Consider the following 21,244-nt stretch of genomic DNA (forward strand, 5'->3'; position numbering starts at 1 on the left):
TTTGTGCCTTGTGCACTGGGACTACGACATAAGTCGACCTACAAATTTATTCCAAATTTCTAGAAAAGCTTTGCAAACTAGTTTGGAAACATTGGATACTTTGGCACAACTCCATATATAGATAGTAAAATGGTCAAAGCACCATAGCAAGAACTGAAGGCCTCTGGGACAGACAAACACCCGGCTGGCCATTATGATAGGCCACCTCTGTCATCCTATTTGTATGCTTTAGAATCGCCTCACCTAGCCAAAAATGTGATAGCAACACACCATTCAGGTCTAATATCAACACCCTTGCATCACTCGCTAAGGGAGGAGGAATTTGATTTAAGTACGGTAGATCAATTTCTAATGGCGGTGGCACACGATCAATGAAAATTTCTACTACTGGGAGGACTGCTAGCTGTCGACGCTTTCTCTTCTTTTTCTTGACCGGTGGTGGTGGATGCAAAATCAACATTAACACCTTATCTTCAACTATTATCGGTAGTGTCAGTTGATAGAACCGTACCAGAAATTGTTGCAGGTGGGGCGTTGCAGCAAGCAAACAATAAATTTTTGACATCCATACCACATGCATTTCAGCCTCTGTTGAGCAATCAACTGTAACATACAAATGACTAGGCACCCACATCACTAGCACACAACCACCTACACATAGTAATGTAATACTTAGACACTTATACACAAGCTTGCTTGATGACACAAAGAAAAATTTGCATTATAGAGAGTGATTTCTACACAAGAGGATAGAATCAAAGTTTCTTGCAAGCACATGTTTTCCCGACTTTCACTATAGAACTATTGGGCCAAGAATTTGGTCTACCTGCAAAGGGTTTCCATTTCTTGGCAGGAGAGAAGCAACTACCTAGGTGCACATGACCCTTCTTTCTTGTAAGAACCTTCTGGAAATGGCCCACGTCTCCTACATCCAACTTAGCTGAGCTAAAGACCTGGTTGCTCAAGTCCTCTAAGACCTCAGCTATATCTTTATTTACATTGGCCAACTCCTATTGTTGCTCTGCTTCCTCTTCTACATTGTCCCCCTCTGCTTCCTCCTCTTCTACCTTCTCTTCCTCTGCATTAGCAACACTCAAGTCTTGCACCTTGTTCTCCAACCCTTCAATTCCAATCATAACAGCTGCATGCTTTAAATTGATGGTATCTGCAATCAACTGAGGGTCCTCTCCCCCAATGCCTTCATTTCTAATAACCTATTGGAGCCTTTCAATTGATGGATCGCCCTTTGTCTTCATGGTTGAGAACATCTGGCTCCTCCTTGATGAGCCGCATGACATGTTTGTTGCAAGAAAATCAAATTTCCCACAAAATGTTAGCCTAATGAGCGGGACAACACCATTAAGTAGCCCAAAAGAATGTTATCACTCAATATACACTGTGTTAGGTAGGACCATTAGCTAAACTAGCATGTGGCAATGTTCACTACCATGGCACTAACTATGATACAGGGTAGTGTTAGCTAGCATGATGGCTATCTAGCATTGTTGCTATGCTAAGAAGCACAAGGACAATATTAACCATGATCTGATGTGTGAGCTAGCATATAGGGAAGTGTTAGCTAGCATGGTAGCACTATTAATAAACATGATGGCAATGTATCTAGCATTGTTGCTATGCAAAGAAGCACAAGGAAACTGCTAACTATGATAATGTAGTGTTAACTAGCATACAGGGAGTGATAACTAGCATACAAAATAGTGTTAACTAGCATGCAAGTAGTGTTAACTACTTGCTAGCATACAAGCATTGTTAACTAGCATACAGGTAGTGTTAGCTAGCATGCATGGTAGCTATGATAATGTAATGTTAACTAGCATACAAAATAGTGTTAACTAGCATACATGTAGTGTTAGCTAGTGATGGGGGTAAATCACAACCATCATTTCAGCCCTTATCAAGGGTTTCATGTATATTTTGTACAGGTGTTTGAAGAATAAGGCCGACCATATACAGCGTGAAGAGCATAAATAAATGAGGAGCAGGAACTAGCTTCTCCTAAGAAGAAGTGGAAAGATAGGTGGGAATGCCCCTATCCTAGTTGGCATGGTAATGGTAAGTGTCAAGTACATGTGGCATGGGATTTTTTCTCATGGGTAAGTGGAAAGTAAGGAAGAAGAAAAATCAAAGGCTTGATTAAATATGTGGGACATGGTAAAGTGAAGCAAATGACATCCAATGGTAAAGTTGTGGAGCAGTAGAAGGCAAAGTGAGAAGTGAAAAGGCAAATGCATAGTGCACACACATCAAGTGCAAAGTGGAAAGGTCCAGCATACTCCAAATCTGATGATGCAAGCAGGGAAGGCCCCATTTCAAAAATGCGCATTTTTGAAATTATCTCTCTCTAGTTGATTGGCACACATTCTCTCTCTAGTTCACTTTTCCAAAGCATCCGAATTGCACATGATGGGCTGGTCTAAGCACATTGAGGAGTCTTTACTTTTGAGGAGCCTACACCCTTGCATCTCATTGGACCACCTTCTTACATCCTATGACTTGCACAAGAGGTTCTTACAGGTGGATCCCATCTCTTACAAAAGCTTCCATGTCATAGATTTGGATTTAGCTTGCACGGTTTAGAAATGAGCCATTTCATTTCTTTTCTTTTCATCTTTCATTTCTTTTAGGCTATGATCCAAGCCTCCATTTAAATTTAGCCTACCCCACCCCCTGCCATCAAATTTGGCATACCCTTTCACAAAAATTGAAAGGGAATCTGGTGAAGAAATGTGTGTATTTCCAAAGTGTGAACGACTTTTCTCACACACACACACACACACAAAAAAATCAAAATTGAAGCTTCTATGAAAATAACAGAGAGCTTAACTAAGCTCTTTATCTCCTCCTAAATAATTATTTCTTAAGCCCTATTATTGTAATCAAATTTAAGCCCTAAGCTACCTTTCTCACCTATAAAAGGAGCTTATTTCTATGTATTTTGGGAGTTGCATTGAGCCCTAAAGAGTTGCCTTGAGATCCTTGCGTCCAAATTAAGTCTCATTGAGTCATTTTGAGAATCTCTTAGAGTCACCTTGAGCCCCCTAGAGTCGTCTTGATTCACACATCCTATGCAAATTGAGTTGCTAGGAGTAGTTTTTAATTAATTGGGTGTTATAATTGAGTGATGGGAGGAGTGGATTTGAGTAAGGTAGATTGATCTATTGGGAATTTGCTCTCCTACATACTCAATTCTCATTATTATTAATTATCAAGTCACTGGGAAGCTTGATGATTAGGATAATCCTCATCTAATTCTCTATGGTGGTGGTGATTGCGTGTGCAGTGGCTCCCATACCTTGAAAAATTCTCCTACGAGTAATTTTACATGGTATGTTGTATTGCTTATGATCGTTGGTGTTGGTTTTCCTCTCATTTTTTTTGCAATATGCTAAAAATTAAGAGTGCAAGAATGTTTAATTGAGGGTGTTTTGATCATAAGGCTAGTGTAGCCTTGTTTGGTGTTTAATTGGTTGTTAACAATTGGTTGTTTGGAGTTGTGTTTTGTCACGATCCCACGTGGGTGTAGCCTCCAAGCTCATGGCTTGTTGAGTGCAAGGATTGCCTTTTCGGGAGTCGGGGATCTTTGATTTGGTGTGTGATTTGATGAGTGATTGATGGTGGTATGTCGTATTTTGTTTGAAGGATGGTGTGCTTGAATTGTGGGTGTTGATTGGTGTGCATATTTGAAGTAATTTCAGCAATTAGACCACCCTAATGCCTTGCAACCAAGCACGACCATTGATTTGAGAGAGACGTGAACATAGATGGGAAGGGTGGCTTGCATGTATGTTTTAAGTCTGCGTAATTGTTTGCACTTTCAAAACCTTGTGAGGGTGGGAAAAACTTCCATGCAAAGCCCCGCCAATGCACCAAGCCCGAGAGGACACTAGACTACACGTGCTTGATTGGGTACACGGATTAGGACCTCTCCCCTTACATTTATATTGTATTGTATATGTGTGGGTCATTGAGTGTTGAGACCGCCGCACCCAAGTGCTGGTAGCCCCGCTAGCTTCGCGTTGGTATAAGTGGCCTTGATCTTGAGCCACTGGGAGTTTGTCACCCTCATCATGAGATGACTTTGGTGTTGTGATACGTCGTGTGCGAGATTGAGAGGATTCCACCTCACGTGTGAGACTCCAACTGTGCAAGAGAGAGAGAGAGAGAGAAATAGTTTCCTTGTTGTCTTTAAAACAAGGTGGTGCCCCTCCCTAATTGATTCATGAAGTGAGAGACCCCCCTCGGGTTGGTGAGCATGCACGAGCCCCGAGACAGCCCGACTGTGCGCTTTCTCTTGTCCCTCATTTTGTGTCTTCATTTTTGGTGTCCCCACTGAGGAGGGCTGTGTGAAGACCTTGAGTGTATTTGAGCGCTTGTTTATGAATAATCAAGCTGCCTAAGTTTTTCACAATTTTCATTTAACACAACATATTAATGTGTGTGTCACCATAAGTAGGAAGATCCACTTTATGCAACGTATTGTGCAATTGTTTGGACTGGGTGCTTTAGGGAAAGTTTTAAACTCACCCCACCCGGTGATTTTGCCTTTCATTCTTTATGAAAAATCATTTGACATGCATGTTTTCATTTTGCTATGAATGCTAACAATATCGCTGGACCTATAAGGCCGTCCGCTGCACAAAAATTTCATATATGGGTTTGCACTAAGCTTCGTTTCCAATCTGTTCTCAGGAACACTTTTGGTGAGTGAAGGCTAGCTGCGATCAACGCGTCGGTGAGTCCCTTCATCTTCCCGGTGATCTACTACCGCATTTCCCTCGACGTGCACATTTTCGTGCTACTGTAAATATCTGTGTGTTTTTAAAGTTTAAAGAAAGAAAAGAAAAAAAAATTAAAATTTTGGGAAAAGAAAACCAGTAATGGCTTTTCCTAGTTTCCATGGAAGAGAAAGAGAGAATGCGAGCAACTTCCTCGATGACCTAGAAATGGCATTCTTAGTGTCGGGAAGAGATAAAGATGCCGTGAAGCTTAGAGCTTTTCCCCTAGTCTTGCGGGAAGAAGCTAAGAGCTGGTTTGCAGGCTTACCAGCCGAGAAGAAGAGAAGTTGGGAAGTGTTAAAGGATGCCTTTATGGCTAAGTTTGGTACTGGCAACAACCCAGAGGAGTTATGGCAAAGGTTGTCATCTCTTTGGCAGTCTGCACTTGATTCTTATCAAGCGTATGAGACCCATTTTCTCACCTTGTGGGCCCAATGGGAGCTCAGTTTACCAGAAGGAGAGGGAGCCCCTGATTTGATCAAGAAAGAGAAGTTCTTGGCCGGACTATCTCCATCTTTACAGGAGAAGGTGAAAGGGAAGTTCCCAGAGAGTTTTGAAGAAGCCATGCAGTGGGAAAGGCTGAAGGACCGAAAGTTACAATTTCAAGCACATGTAATGAGGAGGGAGTCACCATCCTCTGCCAATGTAGTAAATGAGCAGCAACTGCATGCACCTCCTACGACGTCGGCGGATCCACATTTGAAGTTACTTCAAAGGGTAACAAATCAATTGAATGAATTGTCTATTAACATGTTCCAAGGATCTAGGGTACCAGCTCAACCCCCTAATGAAGAGCGAGCACAAAATGCTCAACCACCGCGAAGACCACCGCGAAGGCAGGAGTATTTCTGCTACAACTGTGGAGAAGACGGGCATGGTATGTATTTCTGCCCTCACCCAAGGAGACATCCTAGAAATGGCCATGAAAGAGGTCCTAGAAGACAAGTAACTCCACCCAGAGACAGGCCCCAAGTACCTGCTCAACCCAAGCCACCAGTCGTTCAGCCTCAAATATTATGGCAACCGCAAGCAGCTGCGGCAATTCCACCTTTGCCGAAAATGGCTGAAGAAAGAGCAGTCAATGTAATCCAGCTTGAAGCCAAAGGGAAAGAGAAGATGAAGGAACCAGAGGTGATGCCAATCAAGAAGGCACGAGTAAGTGAAGAAGTGGCGGGACCACTAGCCAGTGCAATGATGGAAGAGGAAGGTACGTCAAAGGATGCAAAGAAGAGGAAGAAGAGATCGAGTACAAGAAGGAAGATCACCATCAAGGATTTTCCCCTTGGTGAGAGAGAAGAGCCATACAATATGATTGAGGATGTGTGTAGCCAAGGACCCAAGCTTACTTGGCCACAGCTCCTTCATTTGTCCCCAAAGATGCGGCGGCAATGGTCGAAGATGGTGAGTACTCGCACTACAAAGGTGATGGGCTCCGTAAAAGCCAAGAAGGATGAGGATGTTCTGCCTATGATAGAGGCATACATCAAGGGCCAGAGAATTCAAAAAGTGTATGTAGATGGAGGTGCTCAAGTTTGTGTGATGAGTTAGAAGATGATGAACCGTTTAGGATTGGAAGTCCATGATAAGACAGAGTTTAAGGTGAAGATGGCTAATAATGTGTCAGTGAAGTATGTGGGAGTGTGTAGAAATGTAAAGATTGTAGTTTGTGGAATCAAAGTTGGAGTGGATTTGTATGTTTTGCCAGCTAAAGGAGAAGGCTATCCTATTATCTTAGGTAGGCCATGGTTGATAGCAATGAATGCTAGACAGAATTGGGAGAAGGGAACTTTAGTCCTTAAGCCACAAGGGAAGGGAGACAGACCAGGACAGGTGATAGTGTATAACATGAGAGAGGGAAAGCAAGAGAGTTTGGAGTTGGAGACTTCAGAGAATGAGTCAAGCATGGAGGACTCCTCATCCACGGTCGAAGGTACTAGTAGTGATAGCAAGAGTGAGAGTGAGAGTGATAGCTCACTAGAAGTGTGTGGTATTGTCCTGAAGCAGTCTACTTCAAATGATGGTGAGAGCACTAGCGGAGAACTGAAAGATGAAGGGCTGGAGAGCATGTTAGCAAAATACCTCTCAGATGAAGAGAAGGAAGAGTTCAAGGTGATGTTGAGGAAGCACTCCCACCTTTTTATTTCTAATTACCGTGAGATTTCACGTGTAAAAGTGGTAAAGCACCACATCAATTTGAAGCCTAATTGTAAGTCGGTGGCCCAAAAGCTAAGAAGACTTGGTACAGTGCAACAGGAAGCACTATTGATGGAGGTGAAGAACCTACTACAAGCTGGCTTCATTTATCCTATGGAAGATTCAGAGTGGGTATCCCTTGTGGTGGTGACCCCAAAGAAGAACGACAAGTGGCGGGTTTGTGTGGATTACAAGCCCCTAAATGCAGCAACCAAGAGGGATCATTTTCCTCTTCCTTTTCAAGATGAAATTTTAAATGAGGTTGCAGGACATGAAAGGTACACAGTGTGTGATGGCTACTCGGGCTATTTCCAAATCAGCATAGCCGAGGAGGATCAGAAGAAGACGACATTTGTTACTCCATGTGGATGTTTTGCTTATAGAGTGATGCCTTTTGGTCTCACTAATGCTCCAGCAACATTCCAAAGGTTCATGAATCATGTTTTTCAGCCCTATTTTGGTTAGTCCATTAGGGTCTACATAGATGATTTTTGTATCTACAGCATGCAGGCATTGCATCTAGCCAAGGTAGATGAAGGCTTGAGTCGACTTGCACAATTAGGAGGACAATTGAATATGGCAAAGTGTCATACTGGAGAGAAGCAAGTTGCCTTATTAGGACAAGTGGTTTTTGAGTCTGGGATACAAGCTGACCCCTCAAAGGTCAATGCACTTTTGGCTCTTTCTTCTCCAACCACAGTGAAAGAGCTTACTTCATTCATTCAAAAGGTGAGGTACTTTGGAAGGTTTATTCACCAGTTGTCACAGTTGGCTTTTCCTCTACAACAGCTCACTAATGCACAAATCTTGGTTTGGGGTGAGGAGAGTGAGGCTAGTTTTTAGGAAATTAAGAAGGTTTTGGGTTCTCTACCTACTATTCTCCACCCATCTGGGACCAGCCATTTTTTGTAAATCCTAGTGTGGGATCAGATTCTCTTGGAGCCATTCTTTTGCAGAAGGACCCCAAGACTACTTTGATGAGGCCTGTGTATTTTGCAAGCCGAGTGATGAAGACAGCAGAAAAGGAGTATACTCCAGTGGAGAAAAAGGTTTTGGCTCTCATGTTTGCCACTCAAAGGTTCCGCTCTTATCTCTTGCCTTGACATTTTGTGATTATCACCATAGAGGATACCTTTATGTATGTTTTACAGCACATGGATGTTTCGGCAAGGATTTATAAGTGGATTGTGCAATTGCAGGAGTTTGACTACATGGTGATGGTGGAAGAGTCTACATGGGCAGCTTTAGCTGACATTCTAACCCACCAGTTCAGGGAAAAGAAAGAAAAGAAGGAATCAAAGCAATCGACCACACCAGAACCCCCAACAATCAAGGAGATAGAGGAAGCATTTTCCTTCTATTTTGATGGTGCCTATAGAAAGAAAGAAGGCAAAGTAGCAGCAGGTATAGTGGTTTTCAACCCTGCTAGTGAGAAAGTGATGGAGAGAGGTTTGGTTCTACCCGATGTCTCTTCCAAAAATGAGGCTAAATATGTAGCTCTAATCAAAGGGCTAGAATGGTGTGTTTCAAATAACATTACCCGCCTTAATGTCTATGGTGATTCTATGTTAATTGTGAAACAAGTGCAAGGCATTTGGTCATGCAAAAGTGACAAGCTTGCTTCAAAGCTTAAGGAAGTGAAGAGCCTACTTAGGAGGATCACACATGTGCAAATCCATTATGTGGGCAGAGCAAAGAATCAAGATGCAGATGCGCTAGCAAGCGAATGTTTAAAAGAAGCTACAATTGGTGCTGTCAAGTTACAAGAGCCTAAGCTTCAAGGTAAAGAGTCTTTACAAGATGTGCTTAGTTTTTTAGAGACAGGGGAGCCACCCCCTTGTCTTACAAAAGGAGAAAGAAGATGGTTGGCAAGAAAGGCGGTCAGGTATCGACTCATAAAGGATGACCTTTTCTATCTAGGGAAGGATCAAGTGCTTCAAAAGGTCCCTCCTAGTGGAGATATTCATCGAATTCTTCACTCTTGTCATAATGATGTTTGTGGTGGGCACTTTGCTCAAGATATAACTTGCAAGAAAGTCTTGCAGGCTAGTTTTGTGTGGCCATCTCTCCAGCGAGATGCCCAATTTAGGTGTAAAACATGTGATGTGTGTCAGTGCATAGGACCTAGAAAACTTGTTTATTGGCCTTTTGAGAAATGGGGCATTGATGCAATTGGGCCGCTCCCAAGGACGGCTGCGGGGAAAGAATACATTATTGTGGGTGTCGATTACGTGACAAGATGGGCAAAAGCTTCACCGACAAGTCGGATTACAGCCAAGGATGTGGCTAAATTTGTGTTTGAAAACATTTGTTGCAGGTTTGGTACAGCTCTTGAAATAATTTCAGATAGAGGACCTGGGTTTAGAGGGGACTTAGTAAAAGAACTAATGGTCAAATTGGGAATCAAGCAAAGGCACTCTAGTCCTTACTATCCACAATGTAATGGTCTAGTTGAGAAGGTTAATGGGATGATTTGTAAGATAATCACTAAGCATGTTGGGGAGAAAGCACAAACCTGAGATAAGCATCTTAATACAGCATTATGGGCATACCGCACTTCATTTAAAGCATCCTTGGGTTACACCCCTTTTCATCTAGTGTATGGCCAAGAGACCATCTTGCCCATTGAGATTGAGTTGTCTAGCTTGAGGGTGTTAGTAAAACGAGATGAGAATGTCAAGGAGAAACTGAAGCAGCGCATTCTTGATTTGGAAAAGCTAACTTTGAATAGGGAAGCAGCAATGGAACACTATGCAGAAGAAGCTGACAAGAGAAGGTCTAAATTCAACGAGAAGCTTGCAGTGAAAGACATCAAGGAAGGATCTCTGGTGCTACGTTATGACAATCGCTTCGACTACAACAAAAGAGATAAGTTCTTACCACATTGGGAAGGCCCTTTTAAGGTCTTGGAAAGGTTTGCAAATGGCAGCTACCAGCTGGTGGGGCTACCAATTGATGGACATCTCCGGCAAACAACATCAAACAAGGGTAAATGGATGGCGACTCAAGCCATATTTTTCATAGATCTTCAATGAAGAGGTAGACTTGGATAAGGTAAAGGAGCTACAGTTTCATGTAAGCTTTGTCATGGGAGTTCTCACATGTGTCATCCAAAGAAGTAGGTTACAAGAAAACGTCACTGATGGAGAAGCATTGGAGCTAGAGGCATAAATACCTCTAGCATCCTTAGTTTCGGCTAATGATGGGGGTAAATCACAACCATCATTTCAGCCCTTATCAAGGGGTTCATGTATATTTTGTGCAGGTGTTTGAAGAATAAGGCCGACCATATGCAGCGTGAAGAGCATAAATAAATGAGGAGCGGGAACTAGCTTCTCCTAAGAAGAAGTGGAAAGATAGGTGGGAATGCCCCTATCCTAGGTGGCATGGTAATGGTAAGTGTCAAGCACATGTGGCATGGGATTTTTTCTCATGGGTAAGTGGAAAGTAAGGAAGAAGAAAAATCAAAGGCTTGATTAAATATGTGGGACATGGTAAAGTGAAGCAAATGACATCCAATGGTAAAGTTGTGGAGCAGTAGAAGGCAAAGTGAGAAGTGAAAAGGCAAATGCATGGTGCACACACATCAAGTGCAAAGTGGAAAGGTCAAGCATACTCCAAATCTGATGATGCAAGTAGGGAAGGCCCCATTTCAAAAATGCGCATTTTTGAATTTGTCTCTCTCTAGCTGATTGGCACACATTCTCTCTCTAGTTCATTTTTCCAAAGCATCCGAATTGCACATGATGGGCTGGTCTAAGCACATTGAGGAGTCTTTACTTTTGAGGAGCCTACACCCTTGCATCTCATTGGACCACCTTCTTACATCCTATGACTTGCACAAGAGGTTCTTACAGGTGGATCCCATCTCTTACAAAAGCTTCCATGCCATAGATTTGGATTTAGCTTGCACGGTTTAGAAATGAGTCATTTCATTTCTTTTCTTTTCATCTTTCATTTCTTTTAGGCTATGATCCAAGCCTCCATTTAAATTTAGCCTACCCCACCCCTTGCCACCACCATCAAATTTGGCATACCCTTTCACAAAAATTGAAAGGGAATCTGGTGAAGAAATGTGTGTATTTCCAAAGTGTGAACGACTTTTCTCACACACACACACACAAAAAAAAAATCAAAATTGAAGCTTCCATGAAAATAACAGAGAGCTTAACTAAGCTCTTTATCTCCTCCTAAATAATTATTTCTTAAGCCCTATTATTGTAATCAAATTTAAGCCCTAAGCTACCTTTCTCACCTATAAAAGGAGCTTATTTCTATGTATTTTGGGAGTTGCATTGAGCCCTAAAGAGTTTCCTTGAGATCCTTGAGTCCAAATTAAGTCTCATTGAGTCATTTTGAGAATCTCTTAGAGTCACCTTGAGCCCCCTAGAGTCGTCTGGATTCACACATCCTATGCAAATTGAGTTGCTAGGAGTAGTTTTTAATTAATTGGGTGATATAATTGAGTGATGGGAGGAGTGGATTTGAGTAAGGTGGATTGATCTATTGGGAATTTTCTCTCCTACATACTCAATTCTCATTATTATTAATTATCAAGTCACTGGGAAGCTTGATGATTAGGATAATCCTCATCTAATTCTCTATGGTGGTGGTGATTGCGCGTGCAGTAGCTCCCATACCTTGAAAAATTCTCCTACGAGTAATTTTACATGGTATGTTGTATTTGCTTATGATTGTTGGTGTTGGTTTTCCTCTATTTTTTTTTTGCAATATGCTAAAAATTAAGAGTGCAAGAATGTTTAATTGAGGGTGTTTTGATCATAAGGCTAGTGTTGCCTTGTTTGGTGTTAACAATTGGTTGTTTGGAGTTGTGTTTTGTGTCGATCATGATCCCACGTGGGTGTAGCCTCCAAGCTCATGGCTTGTTGAGTGCAAGGATCACCTTTTCAGGAGTCGGGGATCTTTGATTTGGTGTGTGATTTGATGAGTGATTGATGGTGGTATGTCGTATTTTGTTTGAAGGGTGATGTGCTTGAATTGTGGGTGTTAATTGGTGTGCATGTTTGAAGTAATTTCAGCAATTAGACCACTCTAATGCCTTGCAACCAAGCACGACCATTGATTTGAGAGAGACGTGAACATAGACGGGAAGGGTGGCTTGCATGTATGTTTTAAGTCTGCATAATTGTTTGCACTTTCAAAACCTTGTGAGGGTGGGGAGAACTTCCATGCGAAGCCTTGCCAATGCACCAAGCCCGAGAGGACACTAGACCGCACATGCTTGATTGGGTACACGGATTAGGACCTCTCCCCTTACGTTTATGTTGTATTGTATATGTGTGGGTCATTGAGTGTTGAGACCGCCGCACCCAAGTGCTCATAGCCCCGCTAGCTTCGCGTTGTCATAAGTGGCCTTGATCTTGAGCCACCGGGAGTTTAGCACCCTCATCATGAGATGACTTTGGTGTTGTGATACATCGTGTGCGAGATTGAGAGGATTCCACCTCACGTGTGAGACTCCAACCATGCAAGAGAGAGAGAGATAGTTTCCTTGTTATCTTTAAAACAAGGTGGTGTCCCCCCCCCCCCAATTGATTCATGAAGTGAGAGACCCCCCCGGGCTGGTGAGCATGCACGAGCCCCGAGGCAGCCCGACTGTGCGCTTGCTCTTGTCCCTTGTTTTGTGTCTTCACTAGCATGCATGGCAATATTAGCTAGCATACATGGCAGTGTTGGCTAGCATGATGGCACTATTAAACAACATTATGGCACTTGGATCTAGCATTGTTGCTATGCTAAGAACATTGCTAGGTAGGACACTGAAAGTGTTATCTAGCACCCTAGCCAATGTTTTCTAGCATGGTGGTCATGGTATGTATCATTGTCTCACTTATGTAGCACAGTACAGTGGTATGTAGCACTGAGAGAACTTGTAAAGATCTTACCATCTCCCCATATCACAGTCGACTGAGCATCTCGTGGGATCGCCATAGAGCAATACTAGACCATGCATTGATCCGTATAGACACACAGGGTTGTAAAGCACACTAAGTGATATGTGTATTTGCATGGCAACATGACCAGCATGACAGCTTTGTTGACATTATATACATGCCCACACCCAACACACTTCATAGGTAAAGTAAGCTTATCAAGGGTGGGAGACATGACAGAAGGTGGAGGGGGGAAAATGTAAACTCGGTGCCCCACTGCAACCCTATGCAACATCTCTTACAATAGGTTATGCTACATCTCTATCTCCTTGACAACATCAGCAAGGAACTCTACCTGTAGTCAGAGAGCACACACATAAGGATTGTAGTTATCCTTTTACATGCAACCAATGCTTGAAATTTTAAGCCCCAAAAATAGACTCTCAGCATGGGGACATTTGCAGGCTCAGATGATCCTACTCCAAGCACTGCCTTCATTGACTCCTGTGCTTCTAGCTGTAAAGCAAGCTGAATTCTTGTGACATGATCATCCTCATGACAGATGCCAACTTCAACTTTGTTGCACTGATTTGCTCATCCACAACAAAGATAATGCTTTGCCAAACTTCTCATCACTAAGTTGCTGCACTTTTTCAGCCTCCAATTTCTTTAAGCATGTTGCATGCTCATCCTTGGCTACTGTCAATCTGCACTGGACATCTTTAATCAAAGCTTTGAATTTCCCCTGTTTAGTCCAATCATCTGTTAATTGCACAGACAGTGGCTTGCCAGAGGTGCAATTAGAGGAGGCCGGGTCAATTCAATGTTGGGCTCTTCGACTTTCACAGTCCCGACAATCAAATCACCAGCACCATTATTCACCTTCCACCACAAGTAATCCATGTGGAAGTGCCCAGATTTCTTAAGGTCATTGTTGTGCTCTTCATCTACAATAGCCCAAGCAAACTGCATCGACCTCTCGTCTTTAACAGCACGTGGATTGAACTGCAACACATATGCCCTTTCAAAAGACACATTCACTTCCATATTCGTGGGGCGCTTCTGATAGACCTTCATGTAAAATATCACAAGGTCCTTGTATTGCTCTGGACAGATGCTATTGTACTTCACCCTATAAGATCTTGTGTCCCTGGAGTGACTAAAAACTGACAGCCATTCTCCCTTTGAAACATCCAAATCTTTCAAAAGCCTTGGGTCCTTGCCCTCTATGTCTAAGCCATAGTGGTTGTTAAAGTCTTTCTTTGTTTGACAAAAAATTGTCTACAGGGGGCAGCGCACCTCCATCTAGCTGCAAAAAAATAGTGGAACAAGCTTATTAGAATTACTTGGGCACCAAAGCACAGTAAAATATGTTATATATAAAATTTAAAGATGCACCATGCTTTTACATGTCTACTTAGAGAATTTCTAAGAAGCACAAGGACACAACTATAGTGTTAACTAGCATGCAGAACAGTGTAAGCTAGCATACATGGCAGTGTTAGCTAGCATACAGTATAGCTGCAAAAAATAGTAGAACAATCTAATTAGCTCTACTTTGGCACCAAAGCACAATAAAACAAGGTATGTATGAAATATCAAGATGCACCATGTTTTTACATGCATGTAATCTACTTAGAGAATTTCTAAGAAGCACAAGGACACTACTATCTATGCTAGCATATAAAATAGTAATAGCTAGCATATAGGGCAGTGTTAGCTAGCATACAGTCTAGCTACAAAAAACGATAGAACAAACTAATTAGCTCTACTTTGGCACCAAAGCATAGTAAAACATGGTATGTATGAAACATCAAGATGCACCCTATTTTTACATGCACCAATCTACTTAGAGAATTTCTAGAGTCAACCCACATCATTATTAATGCAAGAAAATTGCACAACGATTCTGCCTGGGTCTACAAAACCAAGCAGACCTCAACTTTTTCTTCTTGAGCTATATACATTAAACCCAAGTCACAGATGATAAGAAACCATGACACTTGAGTTTGTCAAGACATTGGATAAAGATACTTTACAAAATAGTGCTGAAGACAGCAGAGTTGGCTCATGGCTTAGAGAAATGAAATGAAATGTTATATTAAAAACGTCCTGAAAAGGCCAAAATGACCTATGAGACCAAACTGGTACAATCTTGGTGAATCTGAGAGAGAGAGAGAGAGAGAGAGAGAGAGAGAGAGAGAGAGAGAGAGAGAGAGAGAGAGAGAGAGAGAGAGAGAGAGAGAGAGAGAGAGATACTTGTCACAAACTTTTCTCTCTTCTACATTTTTGAGTCTGAGTCACTCTCGATGTCAATAGCTGCAGAAGCCCTACTCCGCTTGGATATTTCGTTGTCCTCGCCCTCCTCTTTCTTCAATGGAGTGTTGCACTAGCGAGGAGAGGTGTGAACTGAGGTTTTTGCACTCTGTGCGGCTACCATATGCGAGGCTTTCCTAGTCTCCCTCAATCTTCCACACATAGTTTACAAAGTGGTGCCCACACAGAAGGAAGTTTCTTCGAAGTAGTGGAGCAATGATGCATGCATACATAAACTCATAGTACTTGCAGTAATCATTCCTTGTAGTGGTTGTACTGACAAATATACCCAATCAATATAATATTGTACGTCAAAATCCTTTGGATTAAAAAAAAAAAGATAATATTTTACGTCAAATATACCCAATCAAGATATGCTAACCGAAGTACCCTTTTGTTAGTGTGAAGTAGCATAAATAACATACTATGTTAATGTGCTTCTACCCCTAGATATTTAGTTTGTAGTCTCACAGGTGAGCAGACTTATGCATAGCCCAGGGTCTAAGCATTGGCAAGATGTTAAGAGGATCTTTCACTACTTGAGTGGCACCATACATCTTGGATTGTTTTATCCCAAGGGGGTATCATTGCCGCCAGATTTGCATGGTTTTTTGGACTCAGATTGGGTTGCATGTTATGACAGTTGTGTCTCCAAAAGTGGTTTTTGCTTCATGCTTGGGAGACTCAGATTGGGCTGGATGTTATGACACTCCTGTGTCCACAAGTGGTTTTTGCTCATGCATTTTATGGCTGAGCAAGAAGCAACCTATTGTGGCCACTTCTAGTTGTGAAGCTGAGTACATGGCAGCTTTCACAGCTACGGTTGAGTGTGTTTGGCTCAGACGCCTTATGGCTGATTTGGGTGTTGGATAGGAGACTACGACCACCATCTACACTGACAGTCAGAGTGCATTGACAATTGCGAGAAATCCAGTCTTTCATGCTGGCACAAAGCACATTAGGGTGCATTACCACTATGTCAGGGAGAGACTCTTAGCAAGAGAGATCAGATTGGCCTATGTGCTACTCACAAAGGTGCTTTCTCATGAGAAGTTCAAATCTTTTTGCAAAGATTTGGGCTTACTTCCCTTTAAGGATTGATCACCTCTTAGGGCTTGGCGCTTCCCTACGCATTGAGTGCCAGCTCTTGTTCACCGCATCACTCCCAGGGGGGATTTGTTGATATGATATGGTAGTGATGTGTGTGAACACACTAGGAACACCAAGGCACTTTTTTCCTCACTAGGAGTTTTTTTCCCCTGATCATTGTATGTATGCCCACTCTCATTCTAGGTCCACTTATCTTTGTATTTGCACACTAAGTAATACTACTTCTGTGTTGTGTGCTCTTGAGCTTATGGACGTACTACATGACAAAAAAATATTGGACCAAGTATCAATGATGTTTAAAGAGGCTATTCAAACTACGCATGGTTGCCACATCATATGCTTGTGCCACATGGAATAATCAGAGTAAGCCACATAGCATGGGTCATGTATCTCATGGGCTTGCTACGTGGATGAATGAGAATGTTCCATGTATCAGGTTTGTGTTTTAGGTTTTTAATTTAGGGCTCTCTAACAAAGAGAGAGAAGGAGATCGACATGTGACAACAGCAAAAGAGATGTGGTAGAGCATTTTCATGCGCCATAGCTACAACAAAAGAGATGTGACAATCCACCACTGCCAGATGTCAGCTCTGCCAAGTACTAGAAAATCTATTTTGTCTTCATTTTTCATGTAGAGTGACACACCTTGAGACAATTATGCTCACATTCCTTATTGGAGAGAGATACTATTAGAGAGAGAAATTGAAAGAGAGAGAGAAATATGGGGAGAGAGAGAGAGAGAGAGAGAGAGAGAGAGAGAGAGAGAGAGAGAGAGAGAGAGAGAGAGAGAGAGAGAGATGCAATGCACAAATGAAATCTGTAGGGACATTTTGCACACCTCTTGAGACAATAGTTCTCACATTCTTGGTAGAGAGAGAAAGTGAAAGATAGAGAGAGAGAGAGAGAGAGAGAGAGAGAGAGAGATGCAATGTGCAAATGAAATGTATAAGTAATTTAAAAAAAAATAGACTAGGTCATAGTTTTAAAAACATAATAAAAATGGTATTTGTGTGTGTGTGTGTGTATGTATATATATATACATATATATATATATATATATATATATATATATATGTATGTATGTATGTATGTATGTATGTATGTATGTATGTATGTATGTATGTATGTATGCACACACACCCACCCACCCACACACATACACACACACACACACACATGTGTGGGTGTGTGTGTGTGTGTGTGTGTGTGCATGAGATAGGGTCATTTTTTTAAATATAAATTGAGGTGGTCATAAAAAAAAAAAATTAGTTAAAGTTTTTAAATATGAAAAGTGAGACCCAAATGTATAAGTAATTTAAGAAAAAGGAAATGGTTAGATTGAGAAAGAGAGAGAGGAGATGTTGTGGTCATTACCATATGCTTTGAGATATTGTAGTGATCATTACATAATGTGCATCAACCATATGCATATTGTGGACCATATGCATATAGTAAATTTCCATATGGTTCATCCTATGCGTATACTGAATTTCCATATAGAGGGAGTGAGAGGGAGAGAGAGAGGGAGTGAGATAAAGGGAGAGAGAGAGAGAGAGAGAGAGAGAGAGAGAGAGAGAGAGAGAGAGAGAGAGAGAGAGAGAGAGAGAGAGAGAGAGAGAGAGGGAACGAGAGGGAGAGAGAGAGGGAATTCACATTACTATATGAAATGTTATGGTGGTTACCACATAGTAGAACATATGGTTTAGCATATGATAATGACCATAACATATTTACACATTTATACATATGTACACACAATGCACATACTCACAATTCACTTTTTTTGTAAATTATAGACCATGTCACATGGAGGTCTTAGTTTGTAGCCACGAATACCCCTCCCCCCCCCCAACATTCCCTATAGATATTAGTAGACTTGTCACTCAACTACTATAGGAGGAGATAGTCTCCCTTCATAGAGGAAAAGTTGGGTTAGGTACATCATAGGTCATCACTGATATGGAGCTCATATTAGGACATTTCCATACCTTAGATGATCTTGAGTTCTTGAGAGAATGGATTGATATTGTGCGCATAGATCCTGCACATTGCCACAGTCTCACTTATTTATAGGTTTGTGATCTTCCTCATATTAGAGAGCAGACATTACCTCAGTTTCTAGGTCTAGACAAGAGACCTCTGAGATCAGGGCCTCTAAGACTCACTTGATGTATCCACCATCAGATGGTTGCACACATAAACATCTAATATGTGTGCTATTATGGTCACATGCCCCACCATAGAGAGATTCCACTTTATTTCCCCATGCAATTGTGTGCAGAGTTTATTTATGGAGTAGTGGTTGATTACCATGATTGACACCCAGGATCAGGACATGGTGTGGGCCATTGCCTACTACAGGACTAGGATAGGCACCCAGGCAAGCAAGCTTGACATCCTCCACTAGAGCTCTTCATCCAACAACACTCACACCACAGTATCTTTTTCCTATTATTGTAGTACATGGTATTGGGGTGCAAATTTCTAGAGAATTCTATGATTCTCTATGGGTCATTCAATAGCAATTTGTGTCTTCTTCTTTTGGACCATCACATATGGTACTCTCATACCCAACTCATTATTTAGTTTTCTATCAGATCACTTGCATGGCTCTATGTTAGCAGATTGCTGCCATCGAATGTCCAATAGCATAGTTATTCACACTAACACAAATGTCAATGCAAGGAAGCAAACCAAATAGGGCATGGAGGGTTTGTGAGTGTGTCAAATTCATGGTAATCATACATTGAGAACGGATAGTAGCAACCTATGCATACACACACAATACATTAACAAGGACATTGCCTTTCCATTCACACATCATATAATTTCCAAACGACTAATGAGAACTGAAATGATTAATGGAAGTTCCTAATGACTTATAATATTCATTGGAATCTTTAATGGAAAGCTTAAGCACTCACATAGAAGAAGCATTCCACATACCACTCCTATTGCAAGAAATCAAAGTAAACAATCACTGGAGCTTTTGTGGGTATCACCAATGAAGCAATGCAAGCCCCAAAGGCACCATTAAACATGCTTTAATCACTCTATTAAGCACTCATAACCTAGAGAACACACAAGCTTAAATCACTCATTACTTCATAGAAATCAATGAATAGACAATGGAAAGATGGAGAATGAGATGGGCAAAAACCTTTCATTGCATTAGAATAGTTGAAATGAGTACAATGGACACACGTGTCCCATCACTTTTCAGACTGTGCAAGTTTTGATATGACCCACATGTTCCCCACCTGCTAGAGAGTCTCTGGTGTGATTTTGGTGCAAAGTGATGCAAGTTTTGTCATCCATTTGATGTGTTTTGTGTTTGGTTGTGTGCGGGTGGTTTTTTATTTATTATGCATGATGCAAGTGATGTAATGAGGTATAAATCATATACAAATATTCTTTGCAGTGTATATGATGCCTACCTCTCATGGCTCGGTGATGGTATGCTCGTGTGGGGCATAGGAAGCTCGGGATGTTGCGTGCTGCAAGAGGGTGAATGCTCTCTCCAAGCTCTTCTTAGAATGCAAATGACTCTAAATTGGCTCTAAGTGCTTATACCCCCGTGAGTGCCCAATCTACCCATAGTATTTTCGTGCACCAATGTGCTCATTAGATCTTATACTTACACTATGGGTCAAATCATTCGTGATTTTGAGCTCTGGAGCTCCTCTTAGCCTTGTTTTACTATTTTGGAGCCGTGGCAGACAAGTGAAAACCTTCTTTTGGACTCGCAGATACCCTTTGTTGAAGGTTATGTTAACGATGAAGGCTCGTAGATACTCGCAGACTATATTGACAATGAAGGCTTTGAGATCCAAATATGTTCCTATGAGCATGGCAAATTAAAAGGATTTATTACTTTGAATGTGCAAGTATCTATATTGTTAAATAAGTTGTTGTTTTCTACAGCCTGTAGTGTCTATGCTCATAAGATCATGCTCATAAGATCATGATTATATGCAATGGAGATAGCATTCACCATAGGCCTTCTTGAAGAGATAGCATTCACCATAGCTCTTTTCAATAATGACATTATGCTCTAAGACACTGAAAAATCTTTCAATCACTGTCTATGCTATGTGGTTAAATCTCATCAAAGGTACTTGAACGATTTATTTATTGTCACAAGAAATCTTTACAAAAACTTGTATTGAAAGCTCATGATGCTCTTGAAAATGTCTATTATATGTGTGCATTCATTACAATAAAAGTTTGGTGAAATTACATATCTAGGGATCAGCTAAATTTTCTCTATGGCCGAAAAGTTGTGAAGTTGTGAATCTGTCATTAGTAGAAGCTTCTCTTGGTAACTCTCCAAAATGGTCTTTGTAGCGTTTTAATTTTGCTTCAAGCTCGTCATTTCTTATTTGAAGCGCCAATTTTTCTTCATTTGCTTGGCGTAAAGCTTCTGAAATTGTTTGTGTTGTGAAGCCTTGGGTCATGAGAGCCTGCCCTTCTGATGCGAAAGATGAAATGAGGTCATGGCTCTCCTCTGTAAGTATAATAGGCTTTGTTCGCGGAACAGGTGTGCCCTCGATTCTTGCCTTCTTCCTTGCCTCTGGTCGGCCACCGCCCACTCCCATGTTGGCCCTTACGTTCTCCCATTGTACTTGTCTGCCAAGTATTTCCTCGCAGTAAACTTGTTGGATAAAGTAGACCGCTATTTGGTGGTTATTGGATATAGTTTTATGTTTCTCCACAAATTTCTCCAATAGAACCCTGGAGAGTCCAACGTGTTGTAGATCGCTCAGTTTTGGTTGATACTTTCTCTTTGGGTCCTTTTGCTTGGTCGGGTCCCTTGGCTGAAAGAGAGTGTTTGTGACAAAAGAAGCTGGACAAAGCTCTCTGCACCTCTCAAGTGATAGAGGTGGACCAATAAGCTGTCTGCTGGCTATAGGGATACCATTTATATGCTCTAGG

General features: G+C 41.5%; 1 protein-coding gene across 1 annotated transcript; it reads left to right on the plus strand.

The window, feature by feature from the left end:
• Positions 1-4,538: 4,538 nt before the first annotated feature.
• LOC147625127 (uncharacterized) lies at positions 4,539-6,359 on the plus strand. The gene has a single exon (XM_086818942.1). It carries the CDS (start codon positions 4,899-4,901, stop codon positions 6,342-6,344), a length of 1,446 nt encoding a protein of 481 aa, XP_086675068.1. The 5' UTR covers positions 4,539-4,898; the 3' UTR covers positions 6,345-6,359.
• The last annotated feature ends 14,885 nt before the right edge of the window (positions 6,360-21,244 follow it).

Source organism: Cibotium barometz, chromosome 24 (genome assembly GCF_041138505.1).
Source record: "Cibotium barometz isolate CiBa-2024 chromosome 24, ASM4113850v1, whole genome shotgun sequence".
Lineage (NCBI taxonomy): Eukaryota > Viridiplantae > Streptophyta > Polypodiopsida > Cyatheales > Cibotiaceae > Cibotium > Cibotium barometz.

Excerpts from the sequence above, each read along its gene's own strand:
- LOC147625127 (XM_086818942.1), top strand. The coding sequence starts at position 4,899 with ATGGCTTTTCCTAGTTTCCATGGAAGAGAAAGAGAGAATGCGAGCAAC.